Source organism: Dysidea avara, chromosome 5 (assembly GCF_963678975.1).
Source record: "Dysidea avara chromosome 5, odDysAvar1.4, whole genome shotgun sequence".
NCBI classification, from domain to species: domain Eukaryota; kingdom Metazoa; phylum Porifera; class Demospongiae; order Dictyoceratida; family Dysideidae; genus Dysidea; species Dysidea avara.
The window spans coordinates 37,407,822-37,426,066 of record NC_089276.1 but is presented as its reverse complement, the minus strand read 5'-3'; the positions used below and the strand labels follow the sequence as shown (position 1 = coordinate 37,426,066).

Genomic DNA, 18,245 nt, shown 5'->3' with positions numbered 1-18,245 from the left:
ATTAATTTAAAAATGAAGTAGGATGCAAGCAATAAAAAGTAGTGAAACAAGACATGAATGATATTATAGTATAACAATCATTATTTTGTTGAATTCCAAAATAAGATTTTCCCTCCGAGCTACATATTAATTTTAAAATGAGTAGGGATCATCCAAGCAATAAAAGGTGGTGAAACAAGAGATGAATAATGGTATTACAGCATATGGTGTAATACCATCATCCATCTCTTGTTTCACCACTTATTATTGCTTGGATCCCTGCTCATTTTTAAAGTGATATTTTTTAATACACTAGTTTGGTTGGTTTCTTGTTATAGCAGCATACAGCTATACACGTGTGAGTGTTTTATTAGGGTGACTGCTGTATTTGAGTATCTTTGGTCAGCCTTCACCTACCAGGGAGTGTGTCACATATATAGACCAATGAACTTCATTGCATGTATAGACATGTCTTTAGGGGCGGACAATATGGATACATTCCAAAGCAGAACCAACTATTATCTGCTGAATGTTCTATTAGAGTTGTTAGGTGACTACTCTATTAGAGTATCTCGATCTTAGTGCACCTCTAATGCTGATCTTAGTGATCCAGGCCCTTGTTGGATAGCCTTTAGCACAAATCTAGTGGTAATTCCCATGTTGAGGTGAGTTTAATGAGTATTATGTACTATTAGTCATCACTATAACTACGCTAAGTCAAGCTCATTATAATCTTCAACATATTGATCAAGTAAAGTCTAAATCATTGAGTCATGTTGAAATGTGAGGTGTCCTGATCTCAGGAGTTTATGTGTGTACCGTCAGTCTTATAAGTGCTGGTATTGCTCCTGCATCCACTACTACTTTAGTATGCAATGAGGAGTCTGAGGCAGCATTGGTGAGTACCCAACAAGACTAAAAACAGACCACATCATAATCAGTACAACAATGTTATCCTGGATTAGTATACTAGTTACCTGTAGAGTTAGTATATCTATGGTGAGATCGCCTTCCCTACTGATTTATAAGCTTTAGAAACCATGGAAACGCAACGTCACGGGTGCTTAATAATTTGTCACCTCTGCACTTGAAAGCTAAAAATAATACCTAGCCAGTATTGCACGCAGGTGGCCAGATCTAGACCGCTTTTTCTCCCACGGCGCTTATCGATTAGAAATTATAAGCACCTGCTCGAAAAAGGGTCACAGATAGAAGTCTCAACCTGGAAGTGGATACAAATACTGAACACAATGTCTGCCAGTGCACAGGCACCTCACCAGAAGTGGCTGTAAGTTTGCAGTAAATGTATAATTGAAGCGCACCATGTTTTATGATTAGTTGGGTACTATAAGTAAAAATGTGACCGGGCCTGCGAAAATAGGGCATGTGAGCACAAACTAACATCTCATATCTGTCAGTACTGGGATAGAATATTGTCATTCTGTTACTTGCATACTAAACATTCGTAAACATTTAATAAGTGCTGAAAATTTCATGGCCAATTTTAGCGACAAAGTTATGATGCGTCAAAGTGTGAAAAAGTAGACGATTTTTATGTGCCCACGTGCCCTATTTTCGCAGGTCTAGTCACAGTAATCCTGCATTAAGATTTGCATAACTTGTTATTACATGCTCATGTCAACACATCACTTATAGCTATGACCAACAATTTATGGACATGGCATAATACCAAGAATCCCTACATATATCTTGCCCTACTATTATTAACTCCTGATAATACTTCTTGTATTAGAAGAAGACCTGATGGCCTAGCTCTGCCACCTGGCTGGCTAACTCCAGTCTTCTAATCAGGTTTTGTCCTATTGTGTTGGGGGGTCCACACTGTTAGGAACTAGGTGTTGGCATCTAATTCTGACATGACTAAAAATTGTTATTTGAAAATAAATATTGTGATAGTAGCGTGTCTGTCTGTATTATTTGTGTGTGTGTTTGTAAAGGAAAGGGAGTATCTTTCCATACACAATTGTACAACATTCCTACATGCTAATGGTACCTCCTTCGACCACAGCTCTACATCAATGTCCCCCAGACTAGTGACCAGTAAGACCTGTAAAAGTGAGACCATACTTAAAATGGTTAAGGTCCATCACTTTAATATAATCACTTTTTAACTCAGGCAGGTAACAGCAACTATAACACACTGCGCTTGTTACAGTGTATCTTGATGCTTTTTGCACATTGATATCAGTATAGTACACCAAGACATGGACTTCCAAAAGTGATTTTTGATCATAACTTTAGAATGACAATAGATATCATACAGTACGATAGTACTGTATGGTAGGGATGACAAAGATGTGGGCGTGGTCTACGAAGATAAATCAAGCCAAAATCATCTTTACAAACCCTTCACGGCCACTTTACAGTATTGGTTAGGTATAACCAAGCTCAAACATGCCTTCAGAACGACCAGAAGCATTTTCGATTAGGTGCTACGAAATTTAAAAAATATATATATATATTTCGCAAATTTTCTACTGCCTGCCTGCCTGCCTGCCTGCCTGCCTGCCTGCCTGCCTGCCTGCCTGCCTGCCTGCCTGCCTGCCTGCCTGCCTGCCTGCCTGCCTGCCTGCCTGCCTGCCTGCCTGCCTGCCTGCCTGCCTGCCTGCCTGCCTGCCTGCCTGCCTGCCTGCCTGCCTGCCTGCCTGCCTGCCTGCCTGCCTGCCTGCCTGCCTGCCTGCCTGCCTGCCTGATGCGTTCAGTCAAGCGTAGCAGAAAATTGGCTACAGGTACAGCCTTACTTATTTGGCGGAAATGCTTTGAATTTCATGGAGATGAAACTTTTAGTATTTTAAATATCCTACAATGTATGCGCTATTGCTTACTGATTTTCCTTTGATCTTTCTTTATCGTGGCCATTACTCATCAGTAGGGCTTCCATATCAATAGGGCTTCTATAATCATTGTGAATACACCGCACCAAACTTTTAGAATACATTTGTGATTTGACGTTTGGTTTATACAGGACCTATCGTATGTCGTCGACAAGATACACGCGTAAGACATCTTGTTTAGTATTAGTGTGTTTGTTGTTTAGCAGCTAGGTTTAACTGCTTGCGTTTCTAAACGCATTTCTTTGCGACTAACACATTCTTCGCTATTACAGTATTAACACTTCTTTATGTATCCTTGCATGTGCTTACTATTGTCTACACAAGTCAGCAAAACCATATACATACATGATTGGAATAGTCAAATAACTATCTAAAGCTATTAACACTATTAAGTGTAAAATGCATATACAAAACTTCTAATTCAATGCATGAATAATAATGTATTAAGTACATAATCTCATAGAAACCCTGCATATTATGTTTTGTCACAATTCCTTGTCAGTTGTCAGTCGCTCCAGCAGCATTGTCCTTATGTGCAACAATTACTTATTGTGTTCCACCATATTCCCACTACAATGATCAATGTGTACTGTATAGCTAACGAATGTGTAAAAGGTAGAGTAGGGCTTATCATACAGTACGATAGTAACTGTATAGTAGGGACCACAAAGGAGTAGGCGTGGCCCACAAAATAACATCACCCAAAAATCAGCCTCAATTTTCCCTTACAATGATGAGGCAGTATTGGTGAGGTAAAACTAAACCCAAACAAGCTTTCGGATCGACCCGAAATGCTTTCAACAAGTTCTTGATTAAAATGCTGTGTAACGGGTTGAACATAGCTGACAACGAAGCATAATGGTAACTTCACTTTTCACACGATAATTGATATAGCTGGGGCACGCGGTGCCTTTTCAGATGCGGTATGCGTGGGGTCACCAGCTATAATAAAATTATTTACAAAAAAAGTTAACAAACAAGTACACGAAAAAATTTGGAATTTTCAACTAGAGTAGGGACAACAGTACATTGATAAAAAGTACTGAAACAAGTGCATAGGGGTAGTGAACAATACTAAAATACAGTTAAATAATAAGACGTGTTATATCCCTACTGTGCTTAAGATGCCATAATGGAAATGCACAGTAGGGATATAACACGTCTTATTATTTAACTGTATTTTAGTATTGTTCATTACCCCTATGCACTTGTTTCAGTACTTTTTATCAATGTACTGTCATCCCTACTCTAGTTGAAAATTCCAAATTTTTTCGTGTACTTGTCTTTATTCTGTTTTTTTTTTTGCATATGATTATATTCACAGATTTTCATTAGATTTCACTTGTAACCAATAAATTAAAGCAAATCACATACTTGGGTTGATTAAAAGAAGTTTTTCTTATTTAGATTCTGACATGTTGATTCGTCTTTTACAGATCTATGGTACGTCCTATACTAGAGTATGGTAATGTAATATGGGGACCCCACTACCTATTAGACCAAAAGAAAGTTGAAACAATTCAGCGAAGAGCAACAAAATTGATAAACAGTTTGCTTGATAGTGACTATAGCACAAGACTCACAGAATTGAGGTTGCCTTCACTTAATTATCGTCGTCAGCATGGTGACATGATAGTTCTATAGTAGATATTTAATAATTTAGTGGATATCAATGTAAATGAATTTTTCACACAGTCACCAGGAATTATCAGAGGACATCATTTAAAGCTTACAAGTGTCATTCTTCTTGTTTGCTACGAAGTAACTTTTTTTCTCATCGTGTAGTGAATTCTTGGAACAGTTTACCGCAGCATAATATTGAGGCACGCTCATTGAACGACAGGTCAAAGCTGGATATGCATTGGACTAATAATAATGCTTATGTTTTTGTTTTCGTGATTTGGTGTACAGGCTATTTTAGCCTCTTTGCTTTAAAAAAAAATTACTCTTGTTTCCATGGTAACCACCACAATTCAGCCGTGATATGAATAATAAGAAATTTACTTATTTTGAAACTAGTCCTAGACACTTTTGAGTTGTGCCAAACAATTGTAGTTGGTGAATGCTCTCATTGAGCCTAACAATTTTACATGTGGTGACAGATTTTGAGAATTTGTTTTAAATAAAAAGTTATATCTATGTTTTCCTATTTTCATGGTGTTTTGAAAAACCGCTACTTGTTACACATGCTTAAGAAACTTCATTATTTTTTTGAAGAAGAATGACTAGACTAAAACTTGTGGTGACAGTTTTTGATATTCTATTTAGTATTTGTTTTATGTTACTGTAAAGTCAGTTTATGGCGTTGGAAATGAAATTTATTGTTCACCACTGTTTTTAAACATGTGTGTTACAACACCACAGATAACTGAAAACATAGTACATTATAGTATATTATAGTATACTAATGAGAATGGCACAATAATAAAGTATAATAACTCTTGTAGAATATATCTAGTTGCATTAAAAAAATGTGTGGGCAGGTGAGTTGAATATTTTTGAAAGTTCATGCCTTGGAGCACTATATAATATTGAATTCTCGAAATATTTTCCCACTCATATTCTCCATGGTTCTCTGTTGTTAGATGATACCAAGAGTACATAATAATAGAGTAGGGAGGAGAGTGTCTAACTTCAGTGGATTCACCAAACTCACTGCGCTCAGACCTTGCGCAATCAACTATAGCCACCAAAGGTGACAAATGGCTTGCTCTATGAAGGAGGTTGTAGCACTTCTACTGCTTCAATTAGAAAATATCAACAGTCTTCTGTTCACTTTAAAGGTATTGATTTATTACTAGAAGTTTTATGGATTGAAGTAGGAGGGTTTGAGCGCAGTGTGTTTGTATGGATTATATTGAGAGTTAGACACTCTCCTCCCTCTTCTATTATTATGTACTCTTGATGATACAGAATAGGCTTATTACAGTTAAAAGTGTTTGATTATATTATTTTGTGAAGTGATGGACCTTAACCACTTTTAGTATGGTCTCACTTTTACAAGTCTTACTGTTCACTAGTCTAGGGGATATTGATGTAGAGCTGTGGTTGAAGGAGGCACCATTAGCATGTAGGAACTTTGTACAGTTGTGTATGGAAGGATAATGGAACTATCTTCCATCAGACCATTAAAGGTGTCTGTGTGTAGTCAGCTACCCCTTGTAGCCTCGTGATCACATGACCATGGTCAATTCAATGGTAAATAAAACTTTTCCCTTGACCTGTGACTGGAGTTTACCTGTATGATGATTTAGTTATCTGAACCCCAATGTGTCTCAGACGATGGTAATATGTTCAGATAAGTGAATAGTTTGGATAACTGGAGCCAATACGTTTATGTGCAGAGCTCTATTGAATACAGAGCTCTGCTGAAATAATAGAACATATACTTGTGCTCAAAATACTCTAATAGAACAATCATTTCAAATTTCGGATAACCAAGGGTCTACTGTAATTGATTTTTGCCTGCCTACCTTGTGTGGTTCAAACCTGTTAGTGTGACTACACTTGAGGACGCCTAGACATTATATTGTTATGTACGTAGTGTGCAGGAATCTCTTGCTCAATACAGAAAAAATTTAAATGTATGTTTATAGAGGTAAATCTCTGGTCCTCCATTCCCACCAGGATTTTACTCTATTTTATTGTTGTAATATACATAAAGTACAGTAGAGGGTGTCTTCTTTGAGAGGTAAATTGTATGTATAGTATTGATACACTAAACCTGTTGGGACCAGTCATGAGGTGATCAAGTCCTCAATAGTCTAACATCTATACATATCTGGAACTTTACAGTTCCATTATTATAGTACATGTTATACAGTGTATGAACTGTAGTATATGGTTGTGTTTGTATTGTAGACTTCATAGCTCAGGGTGGTGACCCCTCGGGTACTGGACAAGGTCAGTTACATTTGATTGTGGGAGTGAGTTAACACTAGTACCTCATGTTCTGTATAGGTGGAGAGTCTGCCTTTGGAAAACTTTTTAAGGTAAGACACACACAATAATTTGTTTGTGGCTCTATAAAGTGTGTGTGTGTTTGCCGTAAATCTTACAGGTGTATTTGTGATTGCTAATAAGCAGTGTTACTAATATAGTGTTTACTAGTCACCTTAAACAGTTGGACGCTGAAGTTGTGTTTCCTTCTAGGATGAGTTTCCCATGCCTTGGCAGTACTGGTTAGGTATAACCAAGTTGTTATGATTTTTTTTATAAATTCAGTGGAATTTTCTGCTGACTGACTTACTAATGCCTTGCAATTTAGTGACAGCTAAGGTAAACGTTCCCCTTTATTTTCGGCTATGTTTTGCATGTCATACAGTGTTACAAACTCCTTGTGATAGCAATGAAGCCATGTCATGTCACTGCTTATCAACACTTATGTGGTGGTGGAGGAAACAAAAGGAAGAAAATGGTAGGTAAGTTCACGATACAAACATGCGGTGTAGCTGCTGTGGTTGATGAAAAGGCATGCCTACGCAACATCGAGCAATGACAAAATCACCTTTACAACATCTAATTATGCTTGGTCGAAGGGGCATTCAGTTAGTAGAAAATTTAGTTAAGGGGCAGGCAACTATGTCATGTTGTACAAATCTGAGTGAAAAATGTACAAATTATGGCACAATTACAAACCACTAGTTGATTCTTCTGTCCCTTAAAATTCTTTTAGGGACTTGGCATGGTGGTATTATCTGTAAAGTATGGAGGCACATTTTTAGATAAGTTGTCAGCTGGCTACTACAATGTCTTAAAACCAAAATGGATTAGGTTACTTGACTAATACTGTCAAGCTGGTGTGAAAAGTGAGGTTAGTTTTTTGGGTGATACTTTGGCTAAGTAAGCTAAAACCTCTGATCTTTACTACAGACACCACTACCTTACTGTATGATACTGATTTGAGACTTAGAAGTTTCACTGCATACCAGTTTCTTGTATGGCCACTCGTTAACAAGGTTTATGTAACCCTAGGCCTTTGATAATAACAATAATAATGATCAGTGGTCTTATTATTAATATCACGTTCCCCTTAGGGTGAGATATTAGGACAGAAGGATGACAGACCAATTGGGGACCCAGTAAAGATCTGAGGTAGTGGCACATGTGCTATTACAGTGGAACCTCAATTATCCAAACTAATTGGGGGGGAAATGGTGTTCATATAATCGAATAGTACATAAAATCAAACATCCATACATTTATGTACAGAGCTTTGCTCAACTACTCTAATAAAGCATACAATTGTTGACAAAATACTCTAATTGAGCAGTCGATTTGGTGTTCTGTCTGATTATGGTATAAACACAACCGTATCGTGACCTAGGTACAGTGGAACCTCGATTATCCAAACACCGATTAACCAAGCACTCGGTTATTCAGTAAAGTAGTACTGTATAGTAGGGATCATGCAAAGCTGGGGTTTTCCATGCAAAAATATCACCCTAAAATCAGCCTCAACTTCCCTTCATGACCAGACATAGCCAAACCCAAAAATGTTTTCAGACCAGCCCTAAACCCTTCCAAAAAGTTTCTATGGAATTTTATTTTTTTTACTTAACAGAATTTTATTCTGACTAACTGATGCCTTTCAAGTGTAACTCGACAATGGAGTTTTTCACTGTTCAGTGTTGCACCATCCCAAAATGTGCCTTTTCACCAACTGCAGTATGTACAATACACGCATCATGGACTTTCCTTTGTCCCCAATTCTTTTTGCTGATAATGCAGGGTGTTTATTTATTCGCGATAACGCATTAGAGGCTTCCTGCTAATGATTTATTTAGTATGCGCTGCTCGATTTTGTGCTGGCCACTCTTGCTTGTTTCTTGTGTGTTTGAGTTCAACTGATTGTTCCAGACGATGGGTGTAGGATAAGAACTCATTCTTAGCAAAGTAGAACAGGCACATGCTGATTAGTTTCGTGTGTTTGAGTTCAACTAACTGTTCCAGACGACGGGTGGATAAGAACTTGTTCTTAGCAAAAGTAAAACAGAGAAATGCTGATTGGTTGGCATGGTTTCACACTGCTTTGCTGTGTGGTACTAAGCTATTTCATTCTATGAACACTGATGTACTGGCTTATATGCCCAGCTTGTTACAATTGAGATTGGTTGCTCAGCCACACTTTACATCTGTGACGCTGACCAACCTATCTCATGTATGCAAGTTATCATTAAGTCATTGTTTGATCAAGCTGCCAGAATTGCAATATCTTGCTCATACTGACAGAATTTCATTGCTCGCTCCTCAGAACTGTGGGCTCTGTCAGAACTGTTAAACTAATTAATTAAACTAAAAATTGATGTATGTGTGTGTTTTGTTTCTTTTTTGTATGTGTGTGTGTGTGTTTGCTTTGCCAGGGCTCCAGCTGCTATGAAGCTTGATACCCCTACATCTAGGCCCCTTATTTAATTCCTGTACACTTGTCTTAAATAAGTCATATAAATCAATTAATTAAATCAATTGTTGTAGAATATCAGTACACCAACCTATGTGCAAAATTACAGTTTATGTTCAAACGAAAAAAAATTGATGGTGTCTTCTTTGACTTCCCACAGCTACTTCAATTCATCTTTATGAAATAAACTATTACATAGATTGATCACCAGTTCTATAAAAAGAACAGAAACAAGTATAAGAAAATAATTTAAACTACAGTAGGGATCAACTAGAATATAGTGTACCAATAAAAAGTACTGAAACAAGTTTGAGTTGGTATATTATGACAGCAAATTACTGTAACACAAAAAAGAAGTGAAGATCCATACTGTGCATTTCAATTACGGAAACTCCACAGCACAGAATGGATATTCACTTCTTTTTTGTGTTACAGTAATATCCTGTCATAATATACTAACTCATACTTGTTTCAGTACTTTTTATTGGTGCACTATATTCTACTCTAGTTTAAAATTTCAAATTTTTTCTTATACTTATTTGTTTGTTTTTTTCCGTTGTAAAATAATTTTCAGATGCAAAACTTGTACGTACATGAAAATTTTTTACATAAGATTGAACTACTCTAATAGAGCAGTCAATCATGTAAATCTTAAAAAAATATTTTAACAATTTTTTTGCACAAAATTATGGTAGCCACATGTGCTGTACATCAGTGTAGAACAGTAAAAACAATTGACTGTTCTATTAGAGTATTTTACCTGTACATTTTTGTTAGAGCACTTACAGCAACTTTGGCTTGTCCATATCACAAATGTTTACATGGGAAACACATGTATATCTGCTCTACTATAGGTTTAAGTATTTTTAGTTCACTCTTTCCTACAGATAATATCCAACCCATTTAATGACATTGTCCCTCGAGAGGTCAAACAGAAGGTGAAAACACAAAAAGAGAAGAAACCAAAGAGCCAATCAAAAGCCACCAAGTGAGTCTGAATTTCAGGCAATGGTGATCAATTATGTTGTCCATATTTTGATAAATAGGACTCCATTTGGTGAAGTTTCAGTATAATGACTAGTTGATGAAGTATAACCAGTTGTGGTCACTACCTAACAGTAAAAAGGTGCATGAAAAAACATTTAAAATAGAAAAACAACACCAGTCACCCCTGGTGGGACTTGAACCCACAATCCCTGGCTTAGGAGGCCAATGCCTTATCCATTAGGCCACAGGGGCATCCTTGCTTTTATGTGTGTGTGGTGTAGCTTTTGATAAACAACTGACCCTACACTGTAGCAAGAGAAATACAAGCTGCATGATTTCCAACCTCTTCTGTGAACATACATTTCATTGTATTCTCCACAGAGCAGTAATGAGGTGTAATCTGTCATGTTACAAACACTTCATTGTGTGTACCACAGATCAAAGTTACACTACAAGTTATTCTGTTGATAATAGTGTATGTGGGCAGCCATATTGGTAGTGACTTGCTATATTGTTCCTTATTGACTGATCTCAATATGTCTCAATGTGTGTAGTGTAATTGCTCCATATTCATTGAGTAGTCCAACAAGTACTGGTAGAGGTGAAGCCTGTTTAGTAGGGCATTCTATGGGACACAGAAAACATTGCTTTTCTAAGTAAGGTGGTCGAGGTCATGAAATATACCTTAACTATATTTGGAACCTGCTTCACCCAAATACTTTTGCAGTTTTTAGTGTGTGTGTGTGTGTGTGTTTTTAAACCAGACATGTGCCTTCGGCTGGTTGTGGGCACGCACCTAATTGTTTCATAAAAATGTGTGTGCACGTGTGTGTGTGTAAGGATGTAAGAATTGAAAGCTAAATTAAATCTGTATTAAACTTCCACACATAAACTTTGCTCTGAGGTGGTTTCTTCTTAGCAGACTGAAATACGGGTATGGCAGCTCTTCATGTACTTCTTGAACAGTCTTCCCTTTTGGTTTTGCAGATGTTTACCCACTTTAAACAACGTTAATGGCCTCTTAGGTTACCAGAGGTAGCATATCCTTCGAGTTAAAAGGAGAGCATTACCCATACTTACGTGAATGAAAATGAAGGGCAGCCTCGAGGCTTTCTCCCGACTATCAAAGTGTCCTCACTGTCCTGATTTTCCAGGTCAGTTTATGTACTAAGGGATACTTTAGGACCTTAACCGAGTGTCTGGATTACGTGGGTGTCCTCAAGTGTCCAAATGAAGATTACTACTAACTCAACTTCTACAAATTACACTAAATCCTCCCAATTTGCAGACGAAGTATGAGCTCATCAAAGGATATATCAGACAAAAGAAACTAAACCCTCCGCTTGTGTAGAACAATGAATTTGGTCCCAGCAGAACTGATTCCTACTCTGAAGAGGGAAATTAACAACATAAATTTCTGTATCCCAAACTATCAACAATATGTCAATAAGAAGCTAACAGGCTTCACTTTATATACACACAACACAGTTGAGGGATAACACTTTAGTGGGCAATACAAACAGTGATCAGGTATGTAGGGTAAACAATGGTAACCATACCACATCAGGTTGGGTTATTGTAACCAGGAGTGCATTGAATCCTATGGAGAAGCTGGTACTACTTGTCTATAGGATTTGATACTCTCCTGTTGTAGTATGTTAGTTTCATATGTTAGTTCAGTTGGAGACCATAAGTAGCACAAGGTGACTTGTAGTACTTGTGGGCTCCTGGTTTCAGTGATGATGTAATTCTGAAAAATGTGGATGGTTTACTTTTATCTGCTTTACCAGTTAGCCACTTGAGCAAACACAGAAGGCAGAGCCTGTACAAGATGTTTACCACGAACCAAGGAACTTAATGAAAACCTACAACTGTGCTAAATGACAGTAATACTCAACTATACAACCACATTTTGAACTATTTAACAGGTTAATGATAAAGTGATGTTGGAGGTGTTAGTAGCTGATCCGACAGTGTTGTGAATAGTTTAATGATGACATTACACACAACACATGTAACAGTGTTGGTTTAATGCAATGAACTACACAAACACTTCATATTAGGCTACACACGTCAGAAAAATGGTAGCCATGATTAGATCACACCTCAAAACTACAACATGTGTTTCACTAGAAACTATGTGAGGTATTGCCAAATAGCCATCTTCACATTTAAAAAGACAATACATCAGTGCCTGTGGATTGATTGTAAAATCAAAACAAAAAAAGAGTTGATGTTATGCTACTTCTAAAATCCAGGCACCCATGCAGTTAATAATATATATCCCATTCTAACTAAACAGGCAATTAGTAATCAACCACATTCATGCTATTGTTATTATTAATTCAGCTAGATAATTAGATTTGTAAATACTGTAATTTAGTGTATTTCGTAATTCATGAATTATTTTGTAATTGAATTACGATGCTATGTGCTGCTAATGAAGCGTAGTTATAACAAACCACTTTAGATTACGCACAGAAATATCTTCTCGGCTGTTCTATAGTGTGTCTATCATGTTATCTTGTGTGAATTGTACTATTGGTTGGTCCTACTTAGATGGTGTGTAAATGTTTTGCTGTATATCACTCCATACTGTACTTTCAACTTTCATCAAGTGCAGGTATTTGTTTACTGTTTTTTTGTATGTAGTGGCTCACCGACGTACAGTATCTATCTTCACTGCTCATACACACATACACACATGTGCTGTACTACTACTTACAACCCACAACTCGTACATCATGAAGTTAACACATAGTGATATCAATTATACTTTATATGACATGATATCAGAGGGTGTTATAATAAATATTTTTTTAAGAAGGAAAATTCATAATCTCTGTAAGTATGGCTTGTAGTGTGGGCTAGTGTCACATTTCCTGTACTCTGAGGAACAATACACTGAATTCTGATGTGATGTATTTCATGTACAGAACTCATGTTAGTACTGTGAACCAGACAACAAAGATTTCACCCCTTACCTCAATAAGCACCCTCCCAGTCTGGTTTATGAAGCTATGCTGAGCTTGAATGACACCTTGATACTTAGGACACTTGTCCACTTTCCTGTGGAGACCTCTGCAATAATCCCACACTCCAATAATAAGTATTGGTGGTACAGTCAAGCAATACACAACAGGTGGTAAAGGTCGCCATATTTGGGTATATTTGTGTAGTATTCCGGTGAAGTTCATAAACCGTTGTCAACATGTTGTCGGACATTCCCTACTGTGTCACCTGATCCATATCATGTTCCCTTCACAGCATAATAGAGAACAGACTGGAGAGAGGTGAGGTATGTAGTGGTTGTTATGGTGTATGCAACATCACTAGCTAAATATGAAGTCAATTTTTGAACATTTTCTTAGCAAACCTTTGCAAGTTCTTCCACAACTATTTAAAAGTATGAACTCCTTATACAGTTATGCTGCTATAATATTAGAGTGGTTCCGACACAAGTCCTCACTTTAATTACTAACCTTACCACACAGGCTAACATTGTGGAGAAGGAACAAGGTGACAGTCAATTTGATGCTGAGATGGCTAGCAAAGTGAGGGACAAGCTGAAGAGATCCAACGTTGTTGATAGGGAGAGCAGACAATTCCATTGAAATAGATCAAAGAAACGAAAGTTAGCGTCTCCTTTTGTGTAGTGTAGTGTGTAATAATGTATCTTCCTTTGTCTGTCTACTGAACAGTGTGGCATTGTGTGAAATCACTTTGTCCTTATTGTACACATTGTATTTTGTGTGTCATTTAGAATGCCATGCACCAAAATCTCTACCTTCTCCATAAAATGTTTGATCTCTTGAAATGGGCTGTATAGTAGTCTTGCATAGCCAGATCCTGTTTCTCCACACAGCACACTTATCAATATAAGGCCTGGCTATGTGAGACTGTAGCTGCATATTACGGCTAGAAGCTCTCTTAACAAACTCTCCATATTAGTACATGGTAGATGCTGGTCTGGTTCTGTAACAGTTTATCTCTGAAAAGGACCTCTTTATGTTGTAAAATAAATGGCCAAACTCTAAAATATCCATTCAGGAGCTCATCTCATCTTTCGAACTCGATGAGCTCCTGTCGAGAGGTATCCACTATACTGCTAAGTGATTCCATTTTAGTAGCTATAGCAACAGGAGGAGGCTTCTCATGTGGTGGGGGTCACAGCTAGTTAGTACCCTCCACACCACACACTCAACACATACACTTGTGTGGGTGATTATTGGTAGTGATTATTACAACAAGGTGTAAATGGTATGAAATATTTTATCTGCTTCAAGCAAAGAGTGTTTTACTATTTTCACTTCATTTGTTTCAAATTTGTTGTCAATTATAAATTCTCTTTATAGTTGACCATTGGCCATTGGTATAAATTCCCCTAATAGCATGTACACATTACATGTTGGGACCTGCTTAATGCAACCACCAAGTATCACTGAGTGAAAATACTGCAGATTAATCCCCTGTGTAGGTGCATGTTAAAGAGTCGAGAAAGTTTGGCCCAGTACACATATATTGTAGCACCTATCCTGTGTATCAGCTGCTACAGCTAGTAGACTGGGATCAGTTGTCCTGACCAACAATGGTATTGACATATCATATGAACAATAGTGGACAATGAATTTTGTGTTGTGTTTCCTGTTTCTTGTGAATGTGAATGTGTTACTTACTGCTGGTTGATAACTGTTTCCTTCACTGTATTTTCAGTTACACTGTACACACTCAATGTACACACCATGTGTTGTGAATGCATTGTATACCACACACGCACGCACACGCACGTTGGCGTGACCGAGCATCAAACCGGGAACCTTTTGATTACACTGATGCTGGCCATGCTGCTTCTCTCTCTCGCACACATACACACACACAAACACACACTACTTATACACAATACTAGTAAATATAGTACAATAGTGCTGTACGTATATTAGGAGGTTTTGTACTTTCACATGAAACATATAAACCGACCTCACAATACCTTCATGGCACTTTGGCAGTATTGGCTAGGTGTAATCAAGACCAAAAGTGCCCTCAGTACAACCAGAAATACTTCCAGGGGCAAACTTTTATTTTTATTTAGTGGAATTTCCTACTGCCTGACTAACTGTTTACCTGATGTCTCAGACAACTGTAACTTGATAACGGCTAAGGCTACGGGCTTGATTCTTTTGCTGTTAGACACTTCAGCCCAACAGGTGTACTGCAGTTCTACAATACACACATCATGCTTACCTTTGTCCTAATTTTAGTATTATACACTCACCACAGTCACTTTCTTAACATACCTTCTTAACATACGTACATTTAGGATGAAACACCAAAAGGAATCAGTTCGGTTGAAGAAAGAAATGTTGTAAGCAAAACGTAGAAGAAAAGAGAAACTGAGAGGTAAAACAAATAGAGGTAGAAGACATGCAGTGAGCTATGTGTTGATTGTCTCTGTCAACTAAACACCAGCTGCCATCACCCTATGAATAACTCTCCACATGATAACTTAGTAATGCCTCAGTAGTAATGTATGGTGTATGTGTGTGTGTGTGTGGGTATGACAGTGAAGTGGTAACCACTAAGTGATGGTATGTGTCAACAAGTCTCCCTGTAAACAATTTTTGTTATGTAATTATTGTAACGTTTCACCTAGTATATGTGCTATTGAGTGAATACACTGGAACCTGTTACTTGAGGACACCTACATAATCCAGACACTTAGTTAAAATCTCAAAGTATCCCTTAGTACATAAACTGACCTGGCACCTTGACAATTCAATAAAGAAAAAAAACGTACACTAACCAGCCTGGCCACATGGCTCATGTAATCCAATCCTAGCTACCCATTTCAATTAAATAATACCTAATTTGGTTGTGCTACTTTCAATAGACACAAGTTCTACAGTATAAATAGTCCATGGTTCAATAAATGGCTGACTGTACTGCTTTCAGTATACATTAAACAAACACACAATTTTGAGTAGTCACATCTGCTAAAGTTCAATTACTAAATGGTTCATTCTTAGTATCCTGCTGTAAAATTAATAATATAGGGTTGTTACTCTACTCACAAGTAGGATCAGTTTACACTAATTTTGGACCTGTTTAATTTCATGCCGTGTGTCTCTTAGACATGAACGCCTATATTGTATTCTCAGATTAATTCTCTTTTTTTTTCCTACAATAATTTATAAGGTAGTTGTTATGTGAGAAGGATTATGGTACACTCTGGAATGTTTGTCTAATCCATATTCTATTAAAAAGTTAACTATGTGGTGATATTGCTACATGCAGTGTAAAGCACTCATACACACACCCCTTCAGTTTCTGTATACAGTGTATACATGTCCCAGTTAACTTCTTACAAGTATGTGCCTCCTGTTGAATCCTCCTGAGGCAGAACTAGTAATCCGCAGAGGGCTGTACAATGTCACAGGTGAAGGTGTGGCTGTCCAAAGTCCCATCTTAACCTTCACCCGCTATGGACTTTGCTTCCTCAATTATGTATGCTCAGTTGCTTTTGAGCAAGAAACTTACTCACATTGCTCCAGTCTACCCAGCTGGGACCTGGTGGCCTAGTGCCAACTGGGGAAGCAGCTCACCCTGCTGTAACACCAATGGGTACCTGGTATTAACTGTGGAAACAAATACCAATACACACACACACACACACACACACACACACACACACACACACACACACACACACACACACACACACACACACACACACACACATTCTTGTGGTCATTATAAAGCTGCATGATGTAAGGGACCTAACATTTATTACCCAATGAATATTGTGTACTTTACCAGATAACAATTAGGATGTTTCTTATAAATTTTTATCATGATGAATCATGTTATCAGCTGGTCATGAATATTGCTACACCAAATCAATGACTTGCTTGTTTGCTCTTTCTGGAGCATTCCTCTAGTGGGTATATTGTGTGGGGCTGCTAATGTGATGTATAGTACACTATGTGGTTATATACCGTGAATATAGGGTTTGTGGTCAGCTGAGCAGAGTGGTGCAGTGGGAGCGTGCTGGGCCCATAACCCAGAGGACGATGGATCGAAACCATCCTCTGCTAGTCTTTTTTTTCTTTTTGGAAATTGTATATCCAAACATTTTATGCTTGATTCTACACGGTAACTATGGGCCATACAGCTAATGGCCCAGCAAGCATATGGGGCACTCCTATAGTATAGCTAATGAATATTTGATGCTTTGAATCATGAAGGCTTGTAGAAATTTTATCTGCTAATGTCACATACTGTACACCTGGCTGTGTGTTTTGATCATATGTACATGTGCTGTACAGTTCAGTGTGTATTGTGTTTCATTCCTTAATAACAGGATCAAAATTACCGATTGTTGTACAAGAATTCAAGGCCAAACAAGACTACGCTATCATGATGTCAAACTAAAGAGAATAGTGAGAGAAGAAGTGGTGAGAAATTAGCATACCCATAATCAAAGTACTACAAAAGGTATATGTACTTTTAGACAATGAAACTTTTAGCAGACTTCAAGACTAGAGTGATGACAGCTAAAGTCAAGAAGGTGGCAGTGGAAGAAGGAGAAGAACTACCACCAGAACCTTCAGAAAGAGAAGCTCAAGAAACACCAGTAGCCATTAGTAAAGATGAAGAATGGTAAATACCATGAAATAGTCCATAATATTATCAAATTAACAAGTAACTGCAAGTTAGCTGGGTTTATAGGAGTGGGAGGAAATCTTTTCTTACACTTGTATGTTTAAATGTTTCTATTATAGGATGAGTCACAGATTAGTGTTTGAAGTTGACTGGATTGTGCGAGCTAAAGATGCGAATGCGATGGCCAGTGAAGACTCTTACGACATATTTGACCCACGCAACCCCGTCAATATGAGACGTAGAGAAGAACAGACAGTGCCCACTAAAAAGAACCAAACTAATCTTTCTGTATGTATGTATGTAATCAAGAGTTAATAATATAGAGAGGAACTCTTGATGTAATGTGTTAGTAGATAATCTGTTCG

General features: G+C 37.6%; 1 protein-coding gene and 1 non-coding gene across 3 annotated transcripts; one reads left to right on the top strand and one right to left on the bottom strand.

Moving 5' to 3' along the window:
- The first annotated feature begins 1,156 nt into the window (after window positions 1-1,156).
- On the top strand, window positions 1,157-18,225 carry LOC136256032 (spliceosome-associated protein CWC27 homolog). 2 transcript variants are annotated; one of them, XM_066048950.1, is made up of 10 exons: window positions 1,157-1,267; window positions 6,696-6,737; window positions 6,795-6,826; window positions 10,122-10,222; window positions 12,012-13,519; window positions 13,716-13,855; window positions 15,539-15,618; window positions 17,579-17,672; window positions 17,729-17,877; window positions 18,000-18,225. In XM_066048950.1, the coding sequence occupies exons 9-10, from the start codon at window positions 17,732-17,734 to the stop codon at window positions 18,193-18,195; spliced, it is 342 nt and encodes a 113-aa protein (XP_065905022.1). In that variant the 5' UTR covers window positions 1,157-1,267; window positions 6,696-6,737; window positions 6,795-6,826; window positions 10,122-10,222; window positions 12,012-13,519; window positions 13,716-13,855; window positions 15,539-15,618; window positions 17,579-17,672; window positions 17,729-17,731; the 3' UTR covers window positions 18,196-18,225. The 2 variants fall into 2 exon arrangements, with proteins under 2 accessions (XP_065905022.1, XP_065905023.1); XM_066048951.1 differs by lacking the exon at window positions 15,539-15,618.
- On the bottom strand, window positions 10,401-10,473 carry Trnar-ccu (transfer RNA arginine (anticodon CCU)). Its single transcript has one exon. It is a non-coding gene; the product is annotated as a tRNA-Arg (tRNA).
- Window positions 18,226-18,245: the final 20 nt, after the last annotated feature.

Coding starts and splice junctions, on each gene's coding strand:
- LOC136256032 (XM_066048951.1), top strand. CDS start 17,732: ATGAAACTTTTAGCAGACTTCAAGACTAGAGTGATGACAGCTAAAGTC. Junction 17,878..17,999: donor ATTAGTAAAGATGAAGAATG/GTAAATACCATG, acceptor TTTCTATTATAG/GATGAGTCACAGATTAGTGT.